This window comes from Saccopteryx bilineata, chromosome 12, assembly GCF_036850765.1.
Source record: "Saccopteryx bilineata isolate mSacBil1 chromosome 12, mSacBil1_pri_phased_curated, whole genome shotgun sequence".
Taxonomy (NCBI): Eukaryota; Metazoa; Chordata; class Mammalia; order Chiroptera; family Emballonuridae; genus Saccopteryx; species Saccopteryx bilineata.
The window spans coordinates 567,160-588,826 of NC_089501.1; the positions used below are offsets into that span (position 1 = coordinate 567,160).

At 37.2% G+C, this 21,667-nt stretch overlaps 1 protein-coding gene across 1 annotated transcript in view; it reads left to right on the top strand.

Annotated features, from left to right (window-relative positions):
• Positions 1-21,667, top strand: part of LIN28B (lin-28 homolog B) — a 141,188-nt gene that overhangs the window by 66,704 nt on the left and 52,817 nt on the right. The window contains exon 4 of the mRNA XM_066248160.1: positions 14,020-14,204. Coding sequence (XP_066104257.1) covers positions 14,020-14,204 — 185 coding nt within the window. The remainder of the gene's footprint in view (positions 1-14,019; positions 14,205-21,667) is intronic.

Sequence of the window (21,667 nt, forward strand, 5' to 3'; positions counted from 1 at the left end):
GACTCCCACACGTGCCCCGACTGGGATTCACCCGGTAAGGCCACTAGAGGGCAATACTCTGCCCATCTGGAGCACTTGTTCCATTGCAACCAGAGACATTCTTTTTTTAGCGCCTGAGACAGAGGCCATGGTGCCATTCTCATCTGCCCTGAAAAACTCACTCCAATGCCTTGACTAGGAATTGAGCCCAGATCATCTACATGCCAGGCCCAGGCTCTACCACTGAGCCAGCTGGCCTGTACGATTGCTTTATCATAATGTGCCTTGACTGGGTGGCTCCAGCCAAGCTAATTATCCCTTGCACAAGTCAGCGACCATAGGGGTCATGTTGGTGATCCCACACTCAAGCCAGCAATCCCACACTCAAGCTGGTGAGCCTGCATTCAAGCTAACAACTTCTAGGTTTCAAATCTGGGTCTTCAGTGTCCCATGTTGACGCTGTATCCACTATACCACTGCCTGATCAGGCTGTATACACTTTTGTAATCCTAAACTCTTCTCAAAATATTGAACATTATCACCACTTGAGAAAATCCCTCACCTTCCTCATCAGTCAATCCATGCATGAACTCACCCATAAGCAACAGCTATTCTAACTTTTTTCCTACCATAGGTTAGTTTTGTCTGTTCTAAAAATTCAAATAAATGAATTCACACAGTATATATTCTTTTTGTATAAAGCTACTTTCACTTGAGGTTTTTGGGTCTCTCAGATTGCTACATAACTTCTGAGTGAGGTACTGATCTCCTTTGTTTCACACTATCTTTTTGACAAAGTTTATATAACAAACAATTTTGGAACATTGTCTTTCCTTCCAGAGTAAACTCTGTCTTTACTATTTCTTTTAGTTAACCATGTCTTTTGATGTGAATTTTTTTGTTTGTTTTTCTTTTTCTTTGAGTGATAGAGACAAACAAAGACAGGGAGGAGAGCAGTGAGAATATCAACTCGTAGTTGCTTCACTTTAAAAAGTTGTTCCTTGGCCCTGGTCGGTTGCTCAGTGGTAGAGTGTTGGCCTGGCGTGCGGGAGTCACGGGCACACAGAAGCGCCCATCTGCTTCTCCACCTCTCCCCCTCTCCTTCCTCTCTGTCTCTCTCTTCCCCTCCCGCAGCCAAGGCTCCACTGGAGCAAAGTTGTCCCGGGCGCTGAGGATGGCTCAGGTGCCTCTGCCTCAGGCACTAGAATGGCTCTGATTGCGGCAGAGCGACACTCAAGATGGGCAGAGCATCGCCCCATGGTGGGCATGCTGGGTGGATCCCAGCCGGGCACATGCAGGAGTCTGTCTGACTGCCTCCCTGTTTCCAGCTGTGAAAAAATACAAAAAAAAAAAGGTGTTCCTTGATTGCTTGTCATTCATGCCTTGACTGGGGGTCTCAAGCCAAGCCAGTGACCCCTTGCTCAAACCAGTGACCTTTGGGCTCAAGCCAGTGATCCTGCACTCAAGCCTGCAATTACACACTCAGGCCGGGACCTAGGGGTTCTGCATTGGGGACCTCAGCATTTTGGGTTGATGCTCTATCCACTGCACCACCAGCTGTCAAGCTGGAGTTCTAACTATTGATGAAGTTTGATTATGTTATTGCTTTCTTTGTCTTCAGAAACCTTTGCCTATCAAGTCTCAAAAATATTCTATATTTTCCTCTAAAAGCTCTATGGTTTTAGTTTTTTGACTAGGTCTGTTATCCATGTCAAATTAATTTATGTTCTTGGGTTAGGGTAGGGATCAATTTTTTTTTTACATTAATATCAAACTATTTCAGCAACATTTTATTAAAAAGACATTTTTTCCTTAATTCCTTTAGTTTGGCACCTTTTTCAGAGGTCAGGTGAGTTTATAGGCGTGAATTTGCTCCTGGACTCTATTCAGCTACTTTGATATATTTGTAGATTCATTTTCCAAATCTTTTCTTGATTACAATAGTGGTATAATAAATCTTGTAATGAGACAGTGTTAGTCCTATAGCTTAGTTCTTCCTTTACAGTACTGTTTTATATATAAAAATCCTTTAAATTCATATGTAAATTCTAGAATCAACTTCACGTTTTGTTTTTATTTTTAGGTTTCTTTTCTTTAATTTTTTTTTGTATTTTTCTGAAGTTAGAAGAGGGGAGGCAGTCAGACAGATTCCCACATGTGTCCGACCGGGATCCACCCGGCATGCCCACCAGGGGGTGATACTCACCCCATCTGGGGCATTGCTCCATTGCGGCTGAGCCATTCTAGCAGCTGAGGCAGAGGCCATAGAGCCATCCTCAGTGCCCAGGCCAACTTTGCTCCAATGGAGTCTTGGCTGCAGGAGGGGAAGGAGAGAGACAGAGAGGAAGGAGAAGGGGAGGGGTGGAGAAGCAGATGGGCGCTTCTCCTGTGTGCCCTGGTCAGTAATTGAACCCAGGACTTCCACCTGCTGGGCCCATGCTCTACTGTTGAGCCAACCAGCCAGGGCTCAACTTCATATTTTGTATAAAAACCTGATGGAATTATGGTTGTAATTTTGTTGAATTTATAATTATACTTCAGAGAACTCATACCTTAATTTATACCACCAATCCATGAACATGGTAAATCACCCTATTTATTTAACTATTGCATTCCTCTCTGCAGTGTTTTGTAGTTTTTGCTATAGTGTTCTTAAAGTATCTTTTATTTAATAACTTCATATGTTGTAAGTGGTATATTTTTGAATTTTATTTTTCCATTTATTGCTGTGAGTTCATAAAATACATTTTAGATTTTTGCATATCAGCTTGTATTATGAAACTTTGTGAATTTACTTACAGTTCTCAAGGTTGCTTTGAATTTTCTTTAAGGTATTCTATATAACTATTCCTGTTATGTAAACAGAAACAGGTTTACTTCTTTCCAATATTTCTGCCTCCTCTTTGCCCGCCTTTTTTTTCCCCCTGTGGCTAAGATCTCCAGCACATTGTTGAATAAAGATAATGAAATAGCATTCTTGCCTTTCAATCTGAGGAGAAAATGTTCAGTATTTTATCATAAAGTTTGAGTTAGCTTTGAGTTTTTCACAGGTGCCACTTAGTGGACTGAGAATGTTTACTTGTTTCTAGTTTGCTGAAAATTTTAGTTCTAAAAGTCTTATTTTCAGTTATTTTCTGTTTCATCTTGTGTCAGTTTTGGAAAGTCTTATTTTTCAAAGGATTTTCCATTTCTTCTTAACTGGCAATCATTTATTTATAACCCTTTGTCATTCTTTTCATGTCTGTATGATTGGTAGTAATAGGTTCTATTTGATTCCTGATTTTGATAAGTTGCATTCTTTTTTTTCTTCCTAACTACCTAAAAGTTTATCAATTTTGTTAAAAGCTTTAGGCTTTCTGCCCTGGCTGGTTGGCTCAGCGGTGGAGCGTCGGCCTAGCGTGCGGAGGACCCGGGTTCGATTTCCGCCCAGGGCACACAGGAGAAGCGCCCATTTGCTTCTCCACCCGCAGCCGAGGCTCCATTGGAGCAAAAATGGCCCGGGCGCTGGGGATGGCTCTGTGGCCTCTGCCTCAGGCGCTAGAGTGGCTCTGGTCGCAACATGGCGATGCCCAGGATGGACGGAGCATCGCCCCCTGGTGGGCAGAGCATCGCCCCATGGTGGGCATTCCGGTTGGATCCCGGTCGGGTGCATGTGGGAGTCTGTCTGTCCCTGTTTCCAGCTTCAGAAAAATGAAAAAAAAAAAAAAAAAAGCTTTAGGCTTTCTTAGTTTTCTCTCTCTCTTTCCTTTTTTTTTCTCGCTATTTAATATGTGCTCTTAATCTTTTTAAAAAAATTCCCAGAGGAAAAAAAGAGAGATAGAAGCATTAATTCATTGTTTCACTTATTTGTCCCATTTAGTTGTATACTCATTGATTGCTTCTCCTAGTGCCCTGACTTAGGGTTGAATCTGCAACCTCTGGCTCATTGTATTGACACTTCATCCACTGAGCCACCTAGCAAGAGCCTGATTTATGCTCTTTTTTTTTTTTTAATTTTTAATTTTTATTTTTTTTATTTATTCATTTTTAGAGAGGAGAAAGAGAGGAGAGACAGAGAGAGAGAAGTGGGGGAGGAGCTGGAAGCATCAACTCCCATATGTGCCTTGACCAGGCAAGCCCAGGGTTTCAAACCGGCGACCTCAGCATTTCTAGGTCGACGCTTTATCCACTGCGCCACCACAGGTCAGGCTGATTTATGCTCTTATTCCTTACTTCCATTTACTATCTTTAGGTTTGCTTTGCTTTTTCCCCCTACATTCATAAGGTGAAACTCCATGGTGTTGATACAGAGCCTTTCTGGTTTTTTTTAATATAATAACCATTTCAATATGCAAAACTTTATTTTTTTGTATTTTTTTCTGAAGTGAGAAATGGGGAGGCAGACAGACAGACTCCCACATGCACCTGACCGGGATTCACCCAGCATGTCCATCTGGGCGTTGCTCCGCTTCAACCAAAACAACGCCTCAGGGCCTGAGGCAGAGGCCATAGAGCAAGCCATCCTCAGCACCTGGGCCAACTTTGCTCCAATGGAGCCTTGGCTGCAGGAGGAGAAGAGAGAGATAGAGAGAAAGGAGAGGGGCAAGGGTGGAGAAGCAGATGGACACTTCTGCTATGTGCCCTGACCGGAAATTGAACCCAGGACTTCCACATGCCGGGCCAATGTTCTACCACTGAGCAAACCAGCCAGGGCCTAAATATGCAAAACTTTCATGGATGGTTTTAGCTGTATATCACAAATTTTGAGACTTTTTCATTATCATTCAGTTAAAGAGTTTTTTGAATTTCTTTGTGATTTCAGTCAAAAGTACATTGTTTAATTATAAATATTTGTAATAAATTATCTATCTTACTGATATTAATCTCTATTTTAATTGTTTTGATGAGAGAGCATACTCTGTAAGATCATCTGAAATGTATTGAGAATTTTTTTATAGCCCAGCTTATGGTTTATTTTGGTGAATAGACCACAAAGCATTATATTTTTCAGTTGTTGATCATTAAAAATATGTGTCAATTAGTGCAAAACGAGTGATAGAGTTCTTTTAAGGTCTTATGTCCTGTGTGATTTTTTTTCCCTCTGATTTTTTTTTCTAGTATTATCAGCTGCTGAGAGTGGTATATAAAAAACTCCTAAGTATTCCAAATGAGATTGGCATTTGTCTACTTCTCTTTATAATTCTATCAATTCTTGACTTATCTATCTCAGAGCTATGTTTCTAGGCACTTACACATTTATGAGTATCGTGTCCTTTTTTTTAGTATTATGTCTTAGTTTTTTACTTTTATTATGAAGTGCCCTTTATTTCTGGGAAACTTTGTTTTGAAGTGTACTTTTACTCTCTTTAATATAACGGTAGCCCTCTTATTGCTTATTGTTTTAATGGTATATCTTTTCCATCATCTTTTTTTTTTTAAATGTTTATTTTATTGATTTTAGAGAGAGGATGGGAGAGAGGGAGAGAGACAGGAGCATTGATCTGTTCCTGTACAGACTCTGAATGGAGATCGAACCAGCAACCTCTGTGCTTTGGGACTATGCTCTTCACAATGAAGCTATCCAGCCAGGGCTCCGTCATCAAATTTTCAATCTCTAGATCTTTATAGTTAAAATGTCCCTCTTGTAAAAGCATATAGTCAGATCTTACTTTTTATCCATTCTGTTGATCTTTGCATTTGAGTTGGAATGATAAGTTTATTTGTACTTAAAGTATTTATTTATCTGGTTTGATTTACCACTTTGCTTCTTTTTAGTTGTTTATGCCATTTGAGAATTTTTTTTTTAACTCTTTTCTTTCATTTTTGCTTTCTGTGTTAATAAGGTATTTTTGAAATTCTATTTTAATTCATTCATTGGCTTTTTTATTGTTTTGCCATACCCAAGGTCATCTAGATTTTTTCCAATGTTATCTTCTAGGAATCTTACAGTTTTACATGATAAAATTAGGTCTGTGATCCATTTTGAGTTAGTTTTTATTTTATTTATTTATTATTAAGTGAGAGGCAGGGAGGCAGAGAGACAGACTCTGGCATTCACCCAGACTGGGATCCACCCGGCAAACCCCCTACCAGGGATGCTCTGCCCATCTGGGGCCACTGCTCTGTTGTTCCACAACCAAGCTATTTTAGGAGCTGAGCCAAGGCCATGGAGTCATCTTCAGTGCCTGAGGTCAACTTGCTCAAACCGTTTTAAGCCATGGCTGTGAGGGGGAGAAAGAGAGAGAAAGGGAGGGGAAGGAGAAGAAGAAAGAGAGAGAGAGAAATGGAAGGGCTGGAGAAGCAGAAGGTCCCTTCTTCTGTGTGCCCTGACCAGGAATCAAACCTGGGACTTCCACATGCCGGCCAACACTCTACCACTGAGCTAACTGGCCAGGGCAAGATTTTGTTTTTATAAAAGGTGAAAAGTCTATGACTGCACTCACATTTTATTTGGCAAATGATGTCCAGTTGTTACAGCACCATTGAAATATTGAGATGTATTTTATAAGTAAGATCTACTGGAAGTAGCTTTCAATTTGGTGAAACATGAATATCTCAGAAGCTTCAGTGTGATAAGGATATAATTTTTTTAATTTAGCCATAATCTATCAATTGCTTCTTATTTTCATAAAGAAGCAAGCAATAAGATGTTGTAACATAAAAGGATTGATTTCTTACAAGTCAGTATATCAGCTAAAAGTTTTTACAGAAAAAAAGTTAATAAAAAATGTTAATGGATAAAAGCTAAGCATGAATTGAGTAGGAAGGTCTGCAGTAGGCCTATAGCTTGAAGATTCTAAAGCTTAATATTATGACATGGTGTTGAGAAACAATTAAAATATTGTGGAGAATGTTACAGTAGGCATCATGGTATACAAAGGCTTTTGGTGTCAAAGATTTGGCTTTGAGTCCTGGCTCTACCATTGAGTCTCTCAATGTTCTCATCTAAAGAAAATAAGTCATGCCCTGGTCGGTTGGCTCAGTTGTAGAGCGTCGACCTGGCGTGCGGAAGTCCCGGGTTCGATTCTCGGCCAGGGCACACAGGAGAAGCGCCCAACTGCTTCTCCACCCCTCCCCCTCTCCTTCCTCTCTGTTTCTCTCTTCCCCTCTCGAAGCCAAGGCTCCATTGGAGCAAAGATGGCCTCTGTCTCAGGCGCTAGAGTGGCTCTGGTCGCAACAGAGCGATGCCCCGGATGGGCAGAGCATCGCCCCCTGGTGGGTGTGCCGGGTGGATCCCGGTCGGGCACATGCGGGAGTCTGTCTGACTGCCTCCCCGTTTCTAGCTTCAGAAAAATACAAAAAAAAAAAAAGAAAAGAAAATAAGTCACAACTACTGTTTTCCTTGATTTCTACTACCCTGATTCTCCCTCTCTGCCTCAAATTTATTGAGCACCCTGCTATGTTTCATGGATGGATTTAGGCATGGGGATATATATAAATGAAAAATTACGATAATTCTCTCCAAGATGTTTATAGCCTTATAAGAAAACAGACGCATTATAATGCAGGATGGTAAGTGTTATAATGGTGCTCTATGTCATGTATAATTGGATCACTGGAAAGGTACCCATGTTTGCTCTAGAAAGTCATGAAAGGCTTTTAAGATGAGATTGTGTTTAAACTTAAACTCAGTAATGTGTAGACAGCAGTAGAGAGTAAGTAGGTTGGATCAAATAAAATAACAGTAAAAGCAGCACAGTACCTGTTATTGAATAAGTTCTTGACATGTGTTTTCTTCTACCTCTCCCATACTGTGTCAGCAGGTAGAGGAGCAGACTGTATACTAATAAAAATAGTGTAAACTATTTATCGAGCTGCTATTCAGGGTGCTAAACACTGTTCTTGGCATTTTACATTAGTTATTTGGAATCTAACAGTTACTGTACTTTGATATGTTTTATTCCTAGAGGGTGTAATCCCCAGTTAATAGATAAGGAAACAGGTTCGGGTTTTTTAAAACATGTCTATGGTCATGCAGTTTTAGGTTTTAAGTAGTAGGGTCAGGATTCAAAAACAGTACTCAAATCCAGCTTTGAACTTTGTGCTTCCATTTTGCCTTTTCAATGACATTCCAATACTTTGGCCCATTTTAGTGTGTCCTTCCCAGTTTTGAAGTGCAAGCCAGATGGAGAGGCTTCCAAGATTTTCTTTAATTTCAAGAGAAAAAAATTCAGTAAAAGTAAAAAAAGAAATCTCGTTCTTTATCCTGTTTATGTGAAATTTGATGGATTGATGTGGGTTAAACTAGATTTTAGCTGTTGAGTTTTCATTTTGAGTAAAACTTGGTAAACATTGACTTATACAGTTCGCTTCTGTTTTCTTAGAGGACTTTTTAAAAGTTTTTATTTATTTATTTTAGAAGTGGGGGAAGAGAAAGGGATAGGGAGAAGGGGGAGAGGAGCAGGAAGCATCAACTCCCATATGTGCTTTGACCAGGCAAGCCCAGGGTCTTGAATTGGCAACCTCAGCATTCCAGGTCAAAGCTCTATCCACTGCGCCACCATGGCCAGGCTTCTTAAAGGATTTGATTTAAGTAGGAACTAAATCCTCGATTTTCTTCAGTAAATTGGAAACTATTAAGAATGTGTAAGGGGAAATCCCCATATACTTTAGCATTGACAAAAAAAGGTTACTCATTTATTTTTTTATTTTTATTTTTTGTATTTTTCTGAAGCTGGAAACGGGGAGAGACAGTCAGACAGACTCCCGCATGCGCCCGACCGGGATCCACCCGGCACACCCACCAGGGGTGATGCTCTGCCCCTCTGGGGTGCGCTCTGCCGCGACCAGAGCCTCTCTAGCGCCTGGGGCAGAGGCCAAGGAGCCATCCCCAGTGCCCGGGCCATCTTTGCTCCAATGGAGCCTTGGCTGCGGGAGGGGAAGAGAGAGACAGAGAGGAAGGAGGGGGGGGCGGGGGTGGAGAAGCAAATGGGCGCTTCTCCTATGTGCCCTGGCCGGAAATCGAACCCGGGTCCCCCGCACGCCAGGCCGACGCTCTACCGCTGAGCCAACCAGCCAGGGCCTACTCATTTATTTTTATCTATGTACACATAGAGTGAAATCATATAATTTTTTTTAAGAGTCTTACAACAAAGGATAAAGTTCTGTGTTCTATAACAAAAAAAAACAAATACCAGAAGATGACTCACTCAATGGTTAGCAATTTTCCATGCTTGTACAGCACATTAATTGTGCAGCCAAGGCTAGATCCCAGATCTCCTGGCACTGAGTCCAGTGATCTTTCTATTGTGATTGCCAGCCGCAGGCTTAATGATTCCTGAATTATCTTGGCATTTAGGTCAAAAGCATAGAGTCCTTAAGAGTGTTGACCATTACTCATTCATATTGTGTGATATCTCTACCACTGCATATTGTGTAATAATCAACTGCCCTTTTTTAATTGTAGGTTTTTCACTGATACCTTAGGAAATTATTAGCCTTTGTTTCATAAAAACATTAAAAATAAATTAAATATATTTGAATTTTTATTGTTTTTTCAGCTTCTCAGCCCACTAAAATTATGTTATTCTAGGAATATGTTTTTTAAACATACCTATATTACCCAGCTTTATTGGACTGAATTCTAATACAATTTAATTTTTAATTATATTTTCAGTATACTACCTAATAATAAAGAGAAACTCTTAAATTTATTGTTGCTTTAGTTAAAAGAAGTCAACCTGAAGATGTTAAATAATTTCTTCAGGAAGTAGTAAAAAAGAAAAAGCCAAATTTTGATATTTTAGAGTTGTCTTCCTGCTGACTGTTAGGTGATCCTTTCTGTGATGAAGCACTTACAAAGATGTCCACGTTGCTTTTACATAACTCTCCATTTTAACAATAAATTGTTACATGGCCAAGTAATAATTTATAGCAGATGATATATTAACTTCTGAAGTATTTTGCATAATCAATTCTTCCTTTCATTTTTTAGTGTAGTTGTAACCATCTCTTGCTTAAGATTATGAGTTACTTTGTAACAGGTGTGCCCACATACAGTCCTCTCCACACATACACGTAATTGCCAAAGAAACTATATTTTAAAAAAAGTTTAATCTTGCTATTTATAAAAAGCAATATATATATATACATATATATATATCATTAGATCTTTATTTTAGACAGAATAAAACTATTTTATCAGTCAACAATTTCCATCATCTGGCTCTAACTTGTATTTTCTAGCCTCTAACATGTTTCAGTTATCCTGCTATACAATCATATAGTTAAACCATTAGCTAAGTATGGATTATTACTCTCAATTCTCCATTAAAATCTTGCACTCTGTCCATACACTCAAAAGTGTACTTTATGTGTAAAAGCTTCTATACTGACCTCTGCCTGGTATAGGCCTCCTCTCCTTGATACTCCGTTTAGCTCTGGGAAGTTTTCTTATAGTTTTCATTTAATAATTTCTCTTCTTCTATCTTTTGATTCATCCTCTGTACTCTTGTCTTTTCTATTATATATTTCTTTGGGGGGTGAGGGATCTGTCTATCTAGGTTCTGAGAGATTTTTCTAACCATTTACTTCCAATCCACTTAATTTCCACATTTATTTTTAACTTTCTGTGATTTTTTTTCTAATTTTCTGGTTGTTTTTGGTCTTGTTTTATTGATGTCATATTATCTCAGATATCTCTGGAGATACTAATTGGATGGTATACGAAATTTCTTTTGTTTCCTCATTTATCTTGGCCTTTCTTCATCATGATGCATGTTTTGTGATTCTTGGTTGACCCTTCAGAAGTATGAATGAGGGACAAGAACGAGGGATAGGAATGATTTAAGGTTGAATGGGCAGGGAGCCAGCTCTTGCACCAGTGGCCTCCTAATTGTTAGAATGAATAGAGGTGTCGGATCTAATATTTCACCAGTTGCCTAAATATTTCCTTCAGTCTCTTTAGATAAGGGCCTCACATTCTTTGCTTTGGACTATAAATGAATGGTCTCATCTACAACCCAAGGAAAGGTATTTCTCTTTTTCAATCTTTTGATTCATCCTCTGTACTTTGAGACAGGAAACTAACAGGGTAAGATTAATTCAGAGAGAGTATACAGGTGTGGAAGACACTAGAATAGAGAGAAGACAAAATGTTAATGAAGAAACTATTGCACTTATCTAGGTAGGAGACAAGGCCTGAAGTTGGGCAATAGTAATCAAATGAAATAGTTGGAGCAGATGAAAAAAATTATGAACACAGAATGTATAAGATTTAGTAAATGGTTTGGATAAAATTAAGGATAAGACCTAGATAAATGGAGGCACATTTAATAAGAATTATCAAGTCAAGGAAAGAAGTTGATTTTTGTGAAGAAATATAATAAGCTAATTCCCCATCTTTCAACAAATCTTTCCCACCTATGTAGCAGTAACTTTTGATATAATAGCAAAGGTAGAAATCTCTGTGAATCATCTTTTCTTTTTTTCCAGTGCCATTTTAGCTTCTTAGAGATATTATTTTTGTGAGAAGTATCATAACTAATTATGTAGTAATTTGGGGAAGGATGAATATGTGATAGAATTTTAGAAAAATAATCTTTGATAATATCATGAAGAATATACAGAACTCAGTGGTCCATAAGAGGTGGAAATTTACTTTACATTTGGAATGTCCAATCTAAGTGATCAATGATAAATTTACTTATAAATTATACCTATTAAATATCATAATAATGGAAAATAAAATCAAATTAAGTTGGAGATAGTGCTTATGAACACTAGAAGCGAGGAGAAACCAAATATCTGATGGGTTGTTTTTTTTTTTACTACAGAAACAAAACATGAAAATATGATAAGTCTAATTAAACCTGTGTTTATTCTCTTAATTGCAGTAGTTGACCTATGCTCCACTTCTGATTTGATAATCTGCTTTCTTGAGTGGGGAGTGAGAAAAAGAATGAAAGCAAAAGAACTTTTTATCATTACTGAGGAGAAAGCTTAGGGAAAAAAATAGATTATTTGAAAATGTTTTAAAAAAACCTTAAAAACAATAATTGTTTTTATTTTCAAGAGTGTAGGCAGTTGTGTTTTTTTGTTTTCTTTAGATTTCTACATAGCATCAGACAGCAGAAAGGGTGCTGCCAGTTATAGACTTCCACGTGAAGGATTTTGCAGTGTCAGATGACTGCACTAAAAACAGGTTAAAAACCCAGTTTTCATGTATCGTATTACTTTCACAATGAATAGTCTCCTTTTGTGTTGTTTTTATTTATTCCATGTAGTGATTTGGTTATGTGGATATTTAAATGCCTTTAGAATCATGGATTTGGGAGGGGTAAAGATTTTCTGGTTCAGTGTTTTCCCAAGTACACTAGTCATCTGTATTTATAAAGAAAGGGCTCTGGCATCAATTATGTCGGGCAATTGCTAGGTTAAACACAGTTAAATCAGATTTTTATTTCAGTGGTTGGGGAAAGGGAGGGTATCTCAGGAACTTTAATACTATGACTAAGGAGAAGCAATATACTGTACAGCATTTCACAAACTTACTCGACCACAGTACTTTCTTGATGGAGCCTTTTTTGGAAACATTTCCTCAGGACATGTGGGGAAACTCAAATCTCTTAAATTTACAGATAAATAGAAAAGAGATAAAATGACTCATTCAAAGCAGCATACCTATTTACTTAAAAAACTGAACTTGAAACACATTCTTCTACCATATTTTGTTTTGCTTATGATATTCCACATTAGATCAGTAAAATATACACAAGGGTTTTTTAAGAAATAAAGAAATGATTTTAAATTATTTTTAGTATATTTAGAATTGGCACTTTTATTTTGACAAAAGGAGTAAGATATAAAGAGCCAGTTTATATTTGTAATCAAGGTTACACTTTTATAATCAGGAAAAAATTTTTTTTTTTTTTTGCAAAAATATCAACTGTCTTTTAAGTTAGGAAAATCTGTTCCCTTTCAAATTCTAGAAAGTTCATACAGTACAGTCACATGTATTATCAAAAAACTTTTCCAGGCCCTGGCCGGTTGGCTCAGTGGTAGAGCGTCGGCCTGGCGTGTGGGGGACCCGGGTTGGATTCCCGGCCAGGGCACATAGGAGAAGCGCCCATTTGCTTCTCCCCCCCCCCCCCCTCTGTCTCTCTCTTCTCCTCCCGCAGCCAAGGCTCCATTGGAGCAAAGATGGCCGCCCGGGGCGTTGGGGATGGCTCCTTGGCCTCTGCCCCAGGCGCTAGAGTGGCTCTGGTCGCGGCAGAGCAACGCCCCCTGGTGGGCAGAGCGTCGCCCCTGGTGGGCGTGCCGGGTAGATCCCGGTGGAGCGCATGCGGGAGTCTGTCTGTCTCTCCTCATTTCCAGCTTCAGAAAAATACAAAAAACAAACAAAAAAAAACTTTTCCACTTTCTCAGAAAAGGACTAGGAAACGGCTGATTATGATTTGTTGTCTGTTGTTCCCGACCTCATCTCTACATAAATAAACCTGTAACTTTTAAAAATTTCTTGACATAGATGGCATTATGGTAAACATGGTAAACACACTCTTCTTTAACCTTAATTTTAAAAATTAAGCAATGTTATAATTTTATCTTCCCACACTAATAACATGTAGATCTTCTTTTAATGACTCAATAATATTACATTCTATAGCTGTAATATAATTTATATGATTCTATAGCTGATCATATAATTTATATGATCAGTTTACCAATGACAGACATTAGTTTTGATATTTTTACCAGAGAGTGCTGTGGTAAATTTTGATAGAGGTCTTATTTATTTATTTTTTGAACCTTTGTGTGAGTATGTCTGTAGGAGAGTCATTGAAGTAGAATTGCTGGGTCAAAAAATATGCACATATAAATTTTTTGTAAATATTGCCAAATTGCTTTTAAAAATGGTATTAGTGTGTTCTTATTGTCAGAAATGCAACATTAACCTTTAAAATGGTATAACTTTCACTGAATTTAAACAAACAATAAAGACATATTTAGTAATAGATATCAAAAAATATCTTGCTATGTTAATCTTAAAATTATAAAGATAATTTATAAAGCATTGATAATCATAATTTCTCTCTCTCCCCCTCCTTCTTTTGCTCTGTACAGAGCAAATTGTTCATGGAAGGATTTAGAAGCCTAAAAGAAGGAGAACCAGTGGAATTCACATTTAAAAAATCTTCCAAAGGCCTTGAATCAATACGGGTAACAGGACCTGGCGGGAGCCCCTGTTTAGGAAGTGAAAGAAGACCCAAAGGGAAGATACTACAAAAAAGAAAACCAAAGGGAGATAGGTAGGTAATTTATCATTTTAATTTGTTAGTCTATGGCCTTATTGTTTTGAGGAAAGATTTTTTGAAAGTTGATATTTTTATTATGTTATCAGAATTTTATAGTCTAGAAAAAGTAAAGTGCCACCACGGTGTAGCTGTATAGAGTTGTATCAGCAATATATAGGCCTATCTTGCGATTTGAGCTACCTGTAGAATATACTGGACTGAGCACTCAGCGTCGAGCACTGACTGAGTAGTCAGTCCCCTACCACCTTTTTCATTAGACTGTCTTGAGACCACAAACGAAGGTGGAGTTTTCAACAGACAGAAATGGCTGTCTGTACATCCCTACACTTCACCTGTTTTCTCAAATGAAAATACACGTATTGTTTTGTCTGTTTTTAATAGAAAACTCATACAGAAAGTTCAAATAACTTAAAAGAAACTATAAAGAAATTAGGGAGGGAAATCACTTGAAATCCTAACTAGAGGTGAGAATCATAATACATATGCAGTGTTTTTGAAACTTGCATTTTTTTTTCACTTAATATGTCATGGAACATTTCATGTCAATCATTAGCACCTGCATAGATTCCTACGGTGCAAATGTTCCAAATTTAATTTTAGGGTATTGCTGGTAAATTTATCAATAACACTACAGTGAATCTTTATATGTACATTTTTGAAAATTGATTTTATTCTCAGGCTCAATGCCTAATAATGAGAAAGCTGGATTAAAAACTAGGCACTTTAAGAGCTTTGGTATCTGTTTCCAAACTTCTCTCCAGAAATGATGAGGCCAATATGTAACCCCACAACCCCTCCTAAAGTAAGACTGTTCATTGAATAATGTCATTGTTTTAATTTTTCCAATTCCATAGGTTAAGAAGTGATTCTTATTGTTTTTCTTTATATTCTTTGAATAAAAAATATTTTTGTTTTAATTTTTCTTCTCTGAATTATATGTTTTTTATCTTTTACTCTGTTTTTTTATTGCTGTGGTCATTTGCTATTATAGATTTGCAAGTTCTTTTTGTATATTTATGATATTAATCTTTTGTCTCAGATAAATATTTTTTCAACTTGCAAGATGTATTTAGTTTTAATTATAGTGACTTTTAAAATTAGTATTTAACTTTTGAATTTTTATACAGACAAGTCTGTTAATTCTGATTTGATAGCTATCTGGCTTTTTGAAGAGAGGATTTTAAAGGATCTAGCTTTTCTTTTCTCTCCAAATTGCTCATTAGTTATCCCTACAGCATTTATTGCTTAGTCCACCATATTTCCCATTGGTTTGGAAAACTGTAAGTAAGATAATAAATTGTTTTTATCTACATTTTTAGGAGCTCATTTTGTATAGAAGAAAGACCATGAAAATGTATACGTGAAATGATATATTTACCTGTTAGAATGATTTTCCTCTCTCAAAGAGAGAGCTTCTATATATAGAATGCATATTATTAAAGTAAAGTAAAATAAAATTAGATAGAAATATAAAAAGCTTTTTCCATGTGCTTTAGGTCAAATTTTAACAATATAGTTCTGACTCATATACTCTGTCCTTAAGTGGAATCATTAAGAGAGGGAGGAAATGGAGGCTGAGAGTAGTGAAGTAAGATAGCAGCTGGATATTCCTTTATGTTCCTTGAAACTCCTCTTAGACTCAACTCAAATGTCTGCTCTGTAAAACCATTGCTATATAATGTCAACCATTATAAGACTTTGATTTGGGGAAAAAAGTAAAGTCATTGGAAGATTTGAATTTAAAAAGTACCATGATGTGACTTCCTCCTTAAAGTATCATTCTGGCAGCTGTGATGATAACACAAAGTAGAGAGACAAGAATTGAAATTAAGAAACAACTACAGAGGAGTCCCAATAATGCAAAAAAGAGATAATGGTGGTTATATTGAGATGGTAGTAATAGAGGTGTTGAGCCAAAATCCTGATACGTTTTGAAGGTGGAGACAGTGGATTTCCTGATGGGTCAGGTGTGGACTGTGAGGAAAAGGAAGTGTTCAGGATGGCTTCAAGGTTTGTTTCACCTGAGCAACCAGAAAGATGGAGGGACCATTTATCAAAATGAAGACTAGGGAAAGAGCAGGAAATAAGAACTATGGGTTCAGACATACTCAGGAGATACATAATAGATATCCAAGTGGAGATGGATATTAGGCAGATAGATGCATGAGTATGGAGATCCAGGGCTGGATATAAAGAATTGGTAGTAGTCAACAAAAAGATGACATTTATAGTTAAGATTTTATTTATTTATTTTAGGGAGGGTGGAGCATCAACTTGTAGTCATTGGTCCCCATACGTGCCTTAACTGAGCAAGCCTGGGGTTTCCAACCGGCGACGTCGGCATTCCAGGTCGACACTTTTACCCACTGTGCCACCACAGGTCAGGCAACCTTTACAGTTAGAAGACTAAATGAGACCACCATCAGACTGAATGAATATACATAGTAAAGAGAAGAGGACTGAGCCTGGGGGCATTCCAGCATTTAGGGATGAGGAAGAATATAAAAAAATAGCAAAGGTCACTAAGTAAGGAGGGGAATAGGAGTAGAATCAAGAGGGATTTTTCTCGGAAGTCAAGAAAAGAAAAATGTGAAGTAGGAGAGAATATCAGGTGTGATAAATGGTGCTGATGGTAAAATGATTATATAAGATGACCACTAACACTTGACCATTTTAACAACCCGGGAAGTCATTAGTGAAGTTGACAAGATCAGATTCAGAAAACTGGTGGGAGTGAATGCCTAAGTGGATTGTTTTTAATAGAAAGTAAAGGAGAAGTGAAGACAGCCAGTACAGACAATTTTATGAGAAGTTTTCCTATAAATGAGAGGAGAAAAATGAAGCAGTATCTGAGAGGAAGAAATATAGTATATTTATATATCAGTGTGAATGGTCTAGGAAGAGAGGAAAGATTGAACATGCAAGAGAGTGGATGAAATTGATGGAGTAAATTCTTTCAGTGGAAACAAGGATTGAGATTTAAAGCGCCTGAGTACAGGTGGTTCATTCTTTAAAACTGGAGGTGACCGTGGCCAGTTGAGCCTCAGCCAGGCGAATGGAGTCCCAGGTTCAATTCCCGATCAGGGCACACAGGAGAAGCTACCATCTGCTTCTCTCCCCCTTCTCTCTTTCTTCCCTTCCTACAGCCAGTGGCTTGATTGGTTCAAGTGTAGGCCTGGGCACTGAGGATAGCTTGGTTGGTCTGAGCGCATTGGATTCAGGTGCTAAAAATAGCTCAGTACTCGAGCATTAGCCTCAGGCAGGGTTGCCAGGTGGATCCTGGTCAGGGTGCATGTGGGAGTCTGCCTCACTATCTCCCCTCCTCTCACCTAAAAATAAAAACAAAGACAAAACAAAAAAAAAATTGGAGGTAAGACATGGCATTCAGGTACAGGTAGGTAGGTAGATATGAGATTTCTCACCTCTTTTTTTTTTTTTTTTTTTTGATACAGAGAGAGGGACAGATAGGGACAGACAGACAGGAAGGGAGAGAAATGAGAAGCATCAACTCTTCATTCCGGCATCTTAATTATTCGTTGATTGCTTGTTCATTGATTGCTTGCTCAAGCCAGCAACCTTGGGCTCAAGCCAGTGATCTTGGGCTTTAAGCCACTGACCTTTGGGCTCAAGCCAGTGACCATGAGGTCATGTCTGTGATTCCATGCTCAAACCAGCGACCACATGCTCAAATCAGATGAACCCGCACTCAAGCTGGTGACCTCATGGCTTTGAACCTGGGTCCTCTGTGTCCCAGTCCAACGCTCTATTTACTGCGCTACCGCCTAGTTTGGCTTATTCTATTTTATTAGTGAAATTTGAAGCAAGGTCATCAATTGAAAATGATGGTATAAGAGGAGGTTTGGAAATTTAAAAAGAAGGAAGGAGGTATGAAGTAGGAAAATAGAAGAGTGAACCAATATATTATGGAAAAAAGATAGAATTCCAGACTATACAAAAACCCATTTAAGGGTAGTGGACATAAAGTAAAGTCAATCACTATGATTGTGTTTTTTTCTCCAGCCATTGTTGACTTCATTAGTATAGTTGTGCAATAAGAAGAAAGATGACTTTAACTAGAGTTGGAGCTCTCTTAGTTGAGAATGAGAAAGGGAGGGAAGCAGAGGCATTGAGGATATGTGCAAAGGATCAATTCTAATGATAAAATATAAACTGGGTATGGAGTAAGGACATTGATTAAAGTGGCAGATTCATGATGGATAAGTTGCAAATGGAGTCAAAGAATACTTGTAATTGATATGCTACAAGGAATGATCTGAAAAGGTAGAAGGTGGTGGTAGTCAGAAGGTAAATAGTAATTGCTTCAGCTATTTAAATTTATTGTGTGTCTTACTGTCATTAAAGCTTTGACATAGTTGATATCTAATGAATTCCAATTTTCTATTAAGTTCAAGATGCCCATTATTTTTGTCACTAGAATTAGCAATTCTAGTCCCATGTGCCACTTGTTTTTATAAAATGATGGAGACAAACTGCAGTAAGATATTCAAATAAGCACAGAGAATCTTGTATAGAAACTGAAACAATGAGAAAACAGATTGTGAAAATGGCAACTGATGTCTGAAATAGTTACCAAGGCAATGATTTGCCTTCTGAATGTTTAACAGACTTCAAATCTTTGATAACTTCTTGATTTCTTCCACGGTAATTAACCATGTCCACTTCCAGAGACAGTTTTAGCAATGAGAATAAAATTATGCCTTGATCCAGATTTTCATGTTTATTAGCATAATTACATAAAGTACCCTTTAAAATGCTAAAATATTTTGAATTTTCTAGTTATTTTCTATTGCCTTTTAAAAAAATTATTTTGCATTTTAAAGAACCAGCTCATATTAATATGAACCTGTCATACTGTTTTTCCTAATACTTTGTGATTATTCTTATTTCTTTCTATTTTATTTTATTTTACTTTTTATTATGAAAATTTTCAGAATATAGAAAGTAAAAAAATGATATGGGTTAACACTGTGAATACTTTTTTTTAAACTTTAAAAATATATTTCAGATGTTGTATCACTGAAATGTCATGCCTTAAATTTCCTATCAAAATAAACAGTACTTCCTTAATGGCATCTAATAACTCAGTTCATATTAAGATATTCCCCGTTATCCAAAACTTATCCCTTATGGTTATTTTTTTCCAATCAGATCCCAGTTAAGGAACATGGTTTTCAGTAGTATTTATATTATCTCAAGTGTCTCATAATCTAGAATTACACTTATATCCCTTTTAGGAAAAATTCTGACATTAACTTGAAGACACTAGGCCAATTGTTTCATAGAATGTATCATGATCTGGTTCATTCCACTGTTTTTAAACTTGTTTCTGTAACACCTATATTACCTATAAATTGGAAGTATTATGTTTACTATGAATCTAACAAAATTATTTCAATCAAACTTTCAATTTATAAGCAATAAAAGAGTTATGGAAACAAGTTCAAAACACTAGTATGAGTCCAGATCATAGTTTGAGTTTGTTTAAAAATTCCTTATGATTACATTAAGGTTCTTCAACTTCGGTAAAAATATCATGGAATCACTGTGTTGCATTCATTGTATTTTGTCAGCATACCATTTTGCGTTTTTTCCATCACATATCTTTGACACTTTGTCAGGGAGGTGTCTGCCTGGCTTCTGCACCTGGAAGTTCCTTTTTCCATTTGTAATTAATTAGCATTTTGAATGTAAGACTATGTAGATATTTAATTCTTCAGCAAACCTAACATTTTACATTTATTTATCATTATGGACCATGGGTTTCTATTTTTTATAGTGAGTTACAATCTGTAGCCATCATCGGTTAATGTATTGCTCAAATTTCAGCCAGTTAAAGCCTTTTCAAGTTGGTTTTGTGTCTTTTGACAAGTCCTCATAGTTTTTTGAGTACTTCATACTGGCATTAAGACAGTTTCAAACTGATAGCCTACAAAATATTTAAAATGGTATATGTTCTCTGTTTCTATGATTTTGTTTTTTTAGGTTCCATATATAAGTGGGTTAATATAGTGTTTGTCTTTCTTTGTCTGATTTATTTCACCTAGCACAGTGCCCTCAGATCCATCTATGTTATCCCAAATGGCTGAATAATAATCTATTGTATATCTACCATATGTGTATTATCCAGTTATTCATTAACATACAGGTTGTTTTCATGTCTTGGCTTTTGTAAAAAATGCTACAGTGACCATGGTGGTGCAGATATCTCTTTGAGATAATGATTTTCTTTCCTTTGGTTATATATCCAGAGTGGAATTGATGGATCATAAGGTAGTTTTCTTTTTAATTTTTTGAGGAACCTTCAATCTGTTTTCCATAGGTGCTGCACTAATTTACATCCCTATCAACAATTGGGACAGGTAGGTGCAGAGAGAAAGTACAGGGAGGATGACAAGATAAATTCCCCAGATACTTAAAACAAAGTTGTTCAACATAAACTGTGATAAATACAGGAAATGCAAGACAAGTAAAAATATGGAGTAACAGGCCTGACCTGTGGTGGCGCAGTGGATAAAGCGTCGACCTGGAAAAGCTGAGGTCGCCGTTTCGAAACCCTGGGCTTGCCTGGTCAAGGCACATATGGGAGTTGATGCTTCCAGCTCCTCCCCCTGTCTCTCTCTCCTCTCTCTCTCTGTCTCTCTCTCTCTCCCTCTCTCTCTCCTCTCTAAAATGAATAAATAAAAAATAATAATAAAAAAATATGGAGCAACAGCTACAAGAGGCTTTGTTACTGAAGTGTCTTCCCTTCCCTTATGCCAATAGTATCCCAGGGTTCCCCTTTCTCCACATTCTGACCAACACTTGCTATATCTTGCCTTTTGATAATTACCATTTTAGCAGGTGTGAAGTATCTCATTGTGGTTTTGATTTTCATTTCCCTGATGAATAGTACTGTTGAGCACCATTTCATGTCCCTGCTGATCATTTGTATGTCTTCTTTGGAAAAATGTTCTCTGCCTATTTTTTTAAATGAGATTATTATTTTTTTCTTATTGATTTGTATATGTGTATATGTACACACACACACACATTGGATACTAACCCCTTACCAGATAAAGGATTTGAAATAGTTTCTCCTATAAGTTGCCTTTTCATTTTGGTAATGATTTACTCTGCTGTGCAGAAGCATTTTAGTTTGATATAGTTACATTTATTTCTTTTTGCAATGGTATCTTTGCTTTTGGTTTGAAATCCAAGAAAAAGAAAAAATTTATTGCCAAATTTATGTCAAGAAGTTTGCCCCTTATGTTTTCTTCTAGGAGTTTTATGATTTCAGGTCTTATATTCAAGTCTTTAATTCATTTTAAGTTGTTTTTTGTGGATGGTGTAAGATAGTAGTCTAGTTTCATTCTTGTGCATGTGGCTGTCTAGCTTTCCAGCACCATTCATTGAAGGGACAATTCTTTCCCCTTGTATAATTTTGGTTCCTTTGTTGT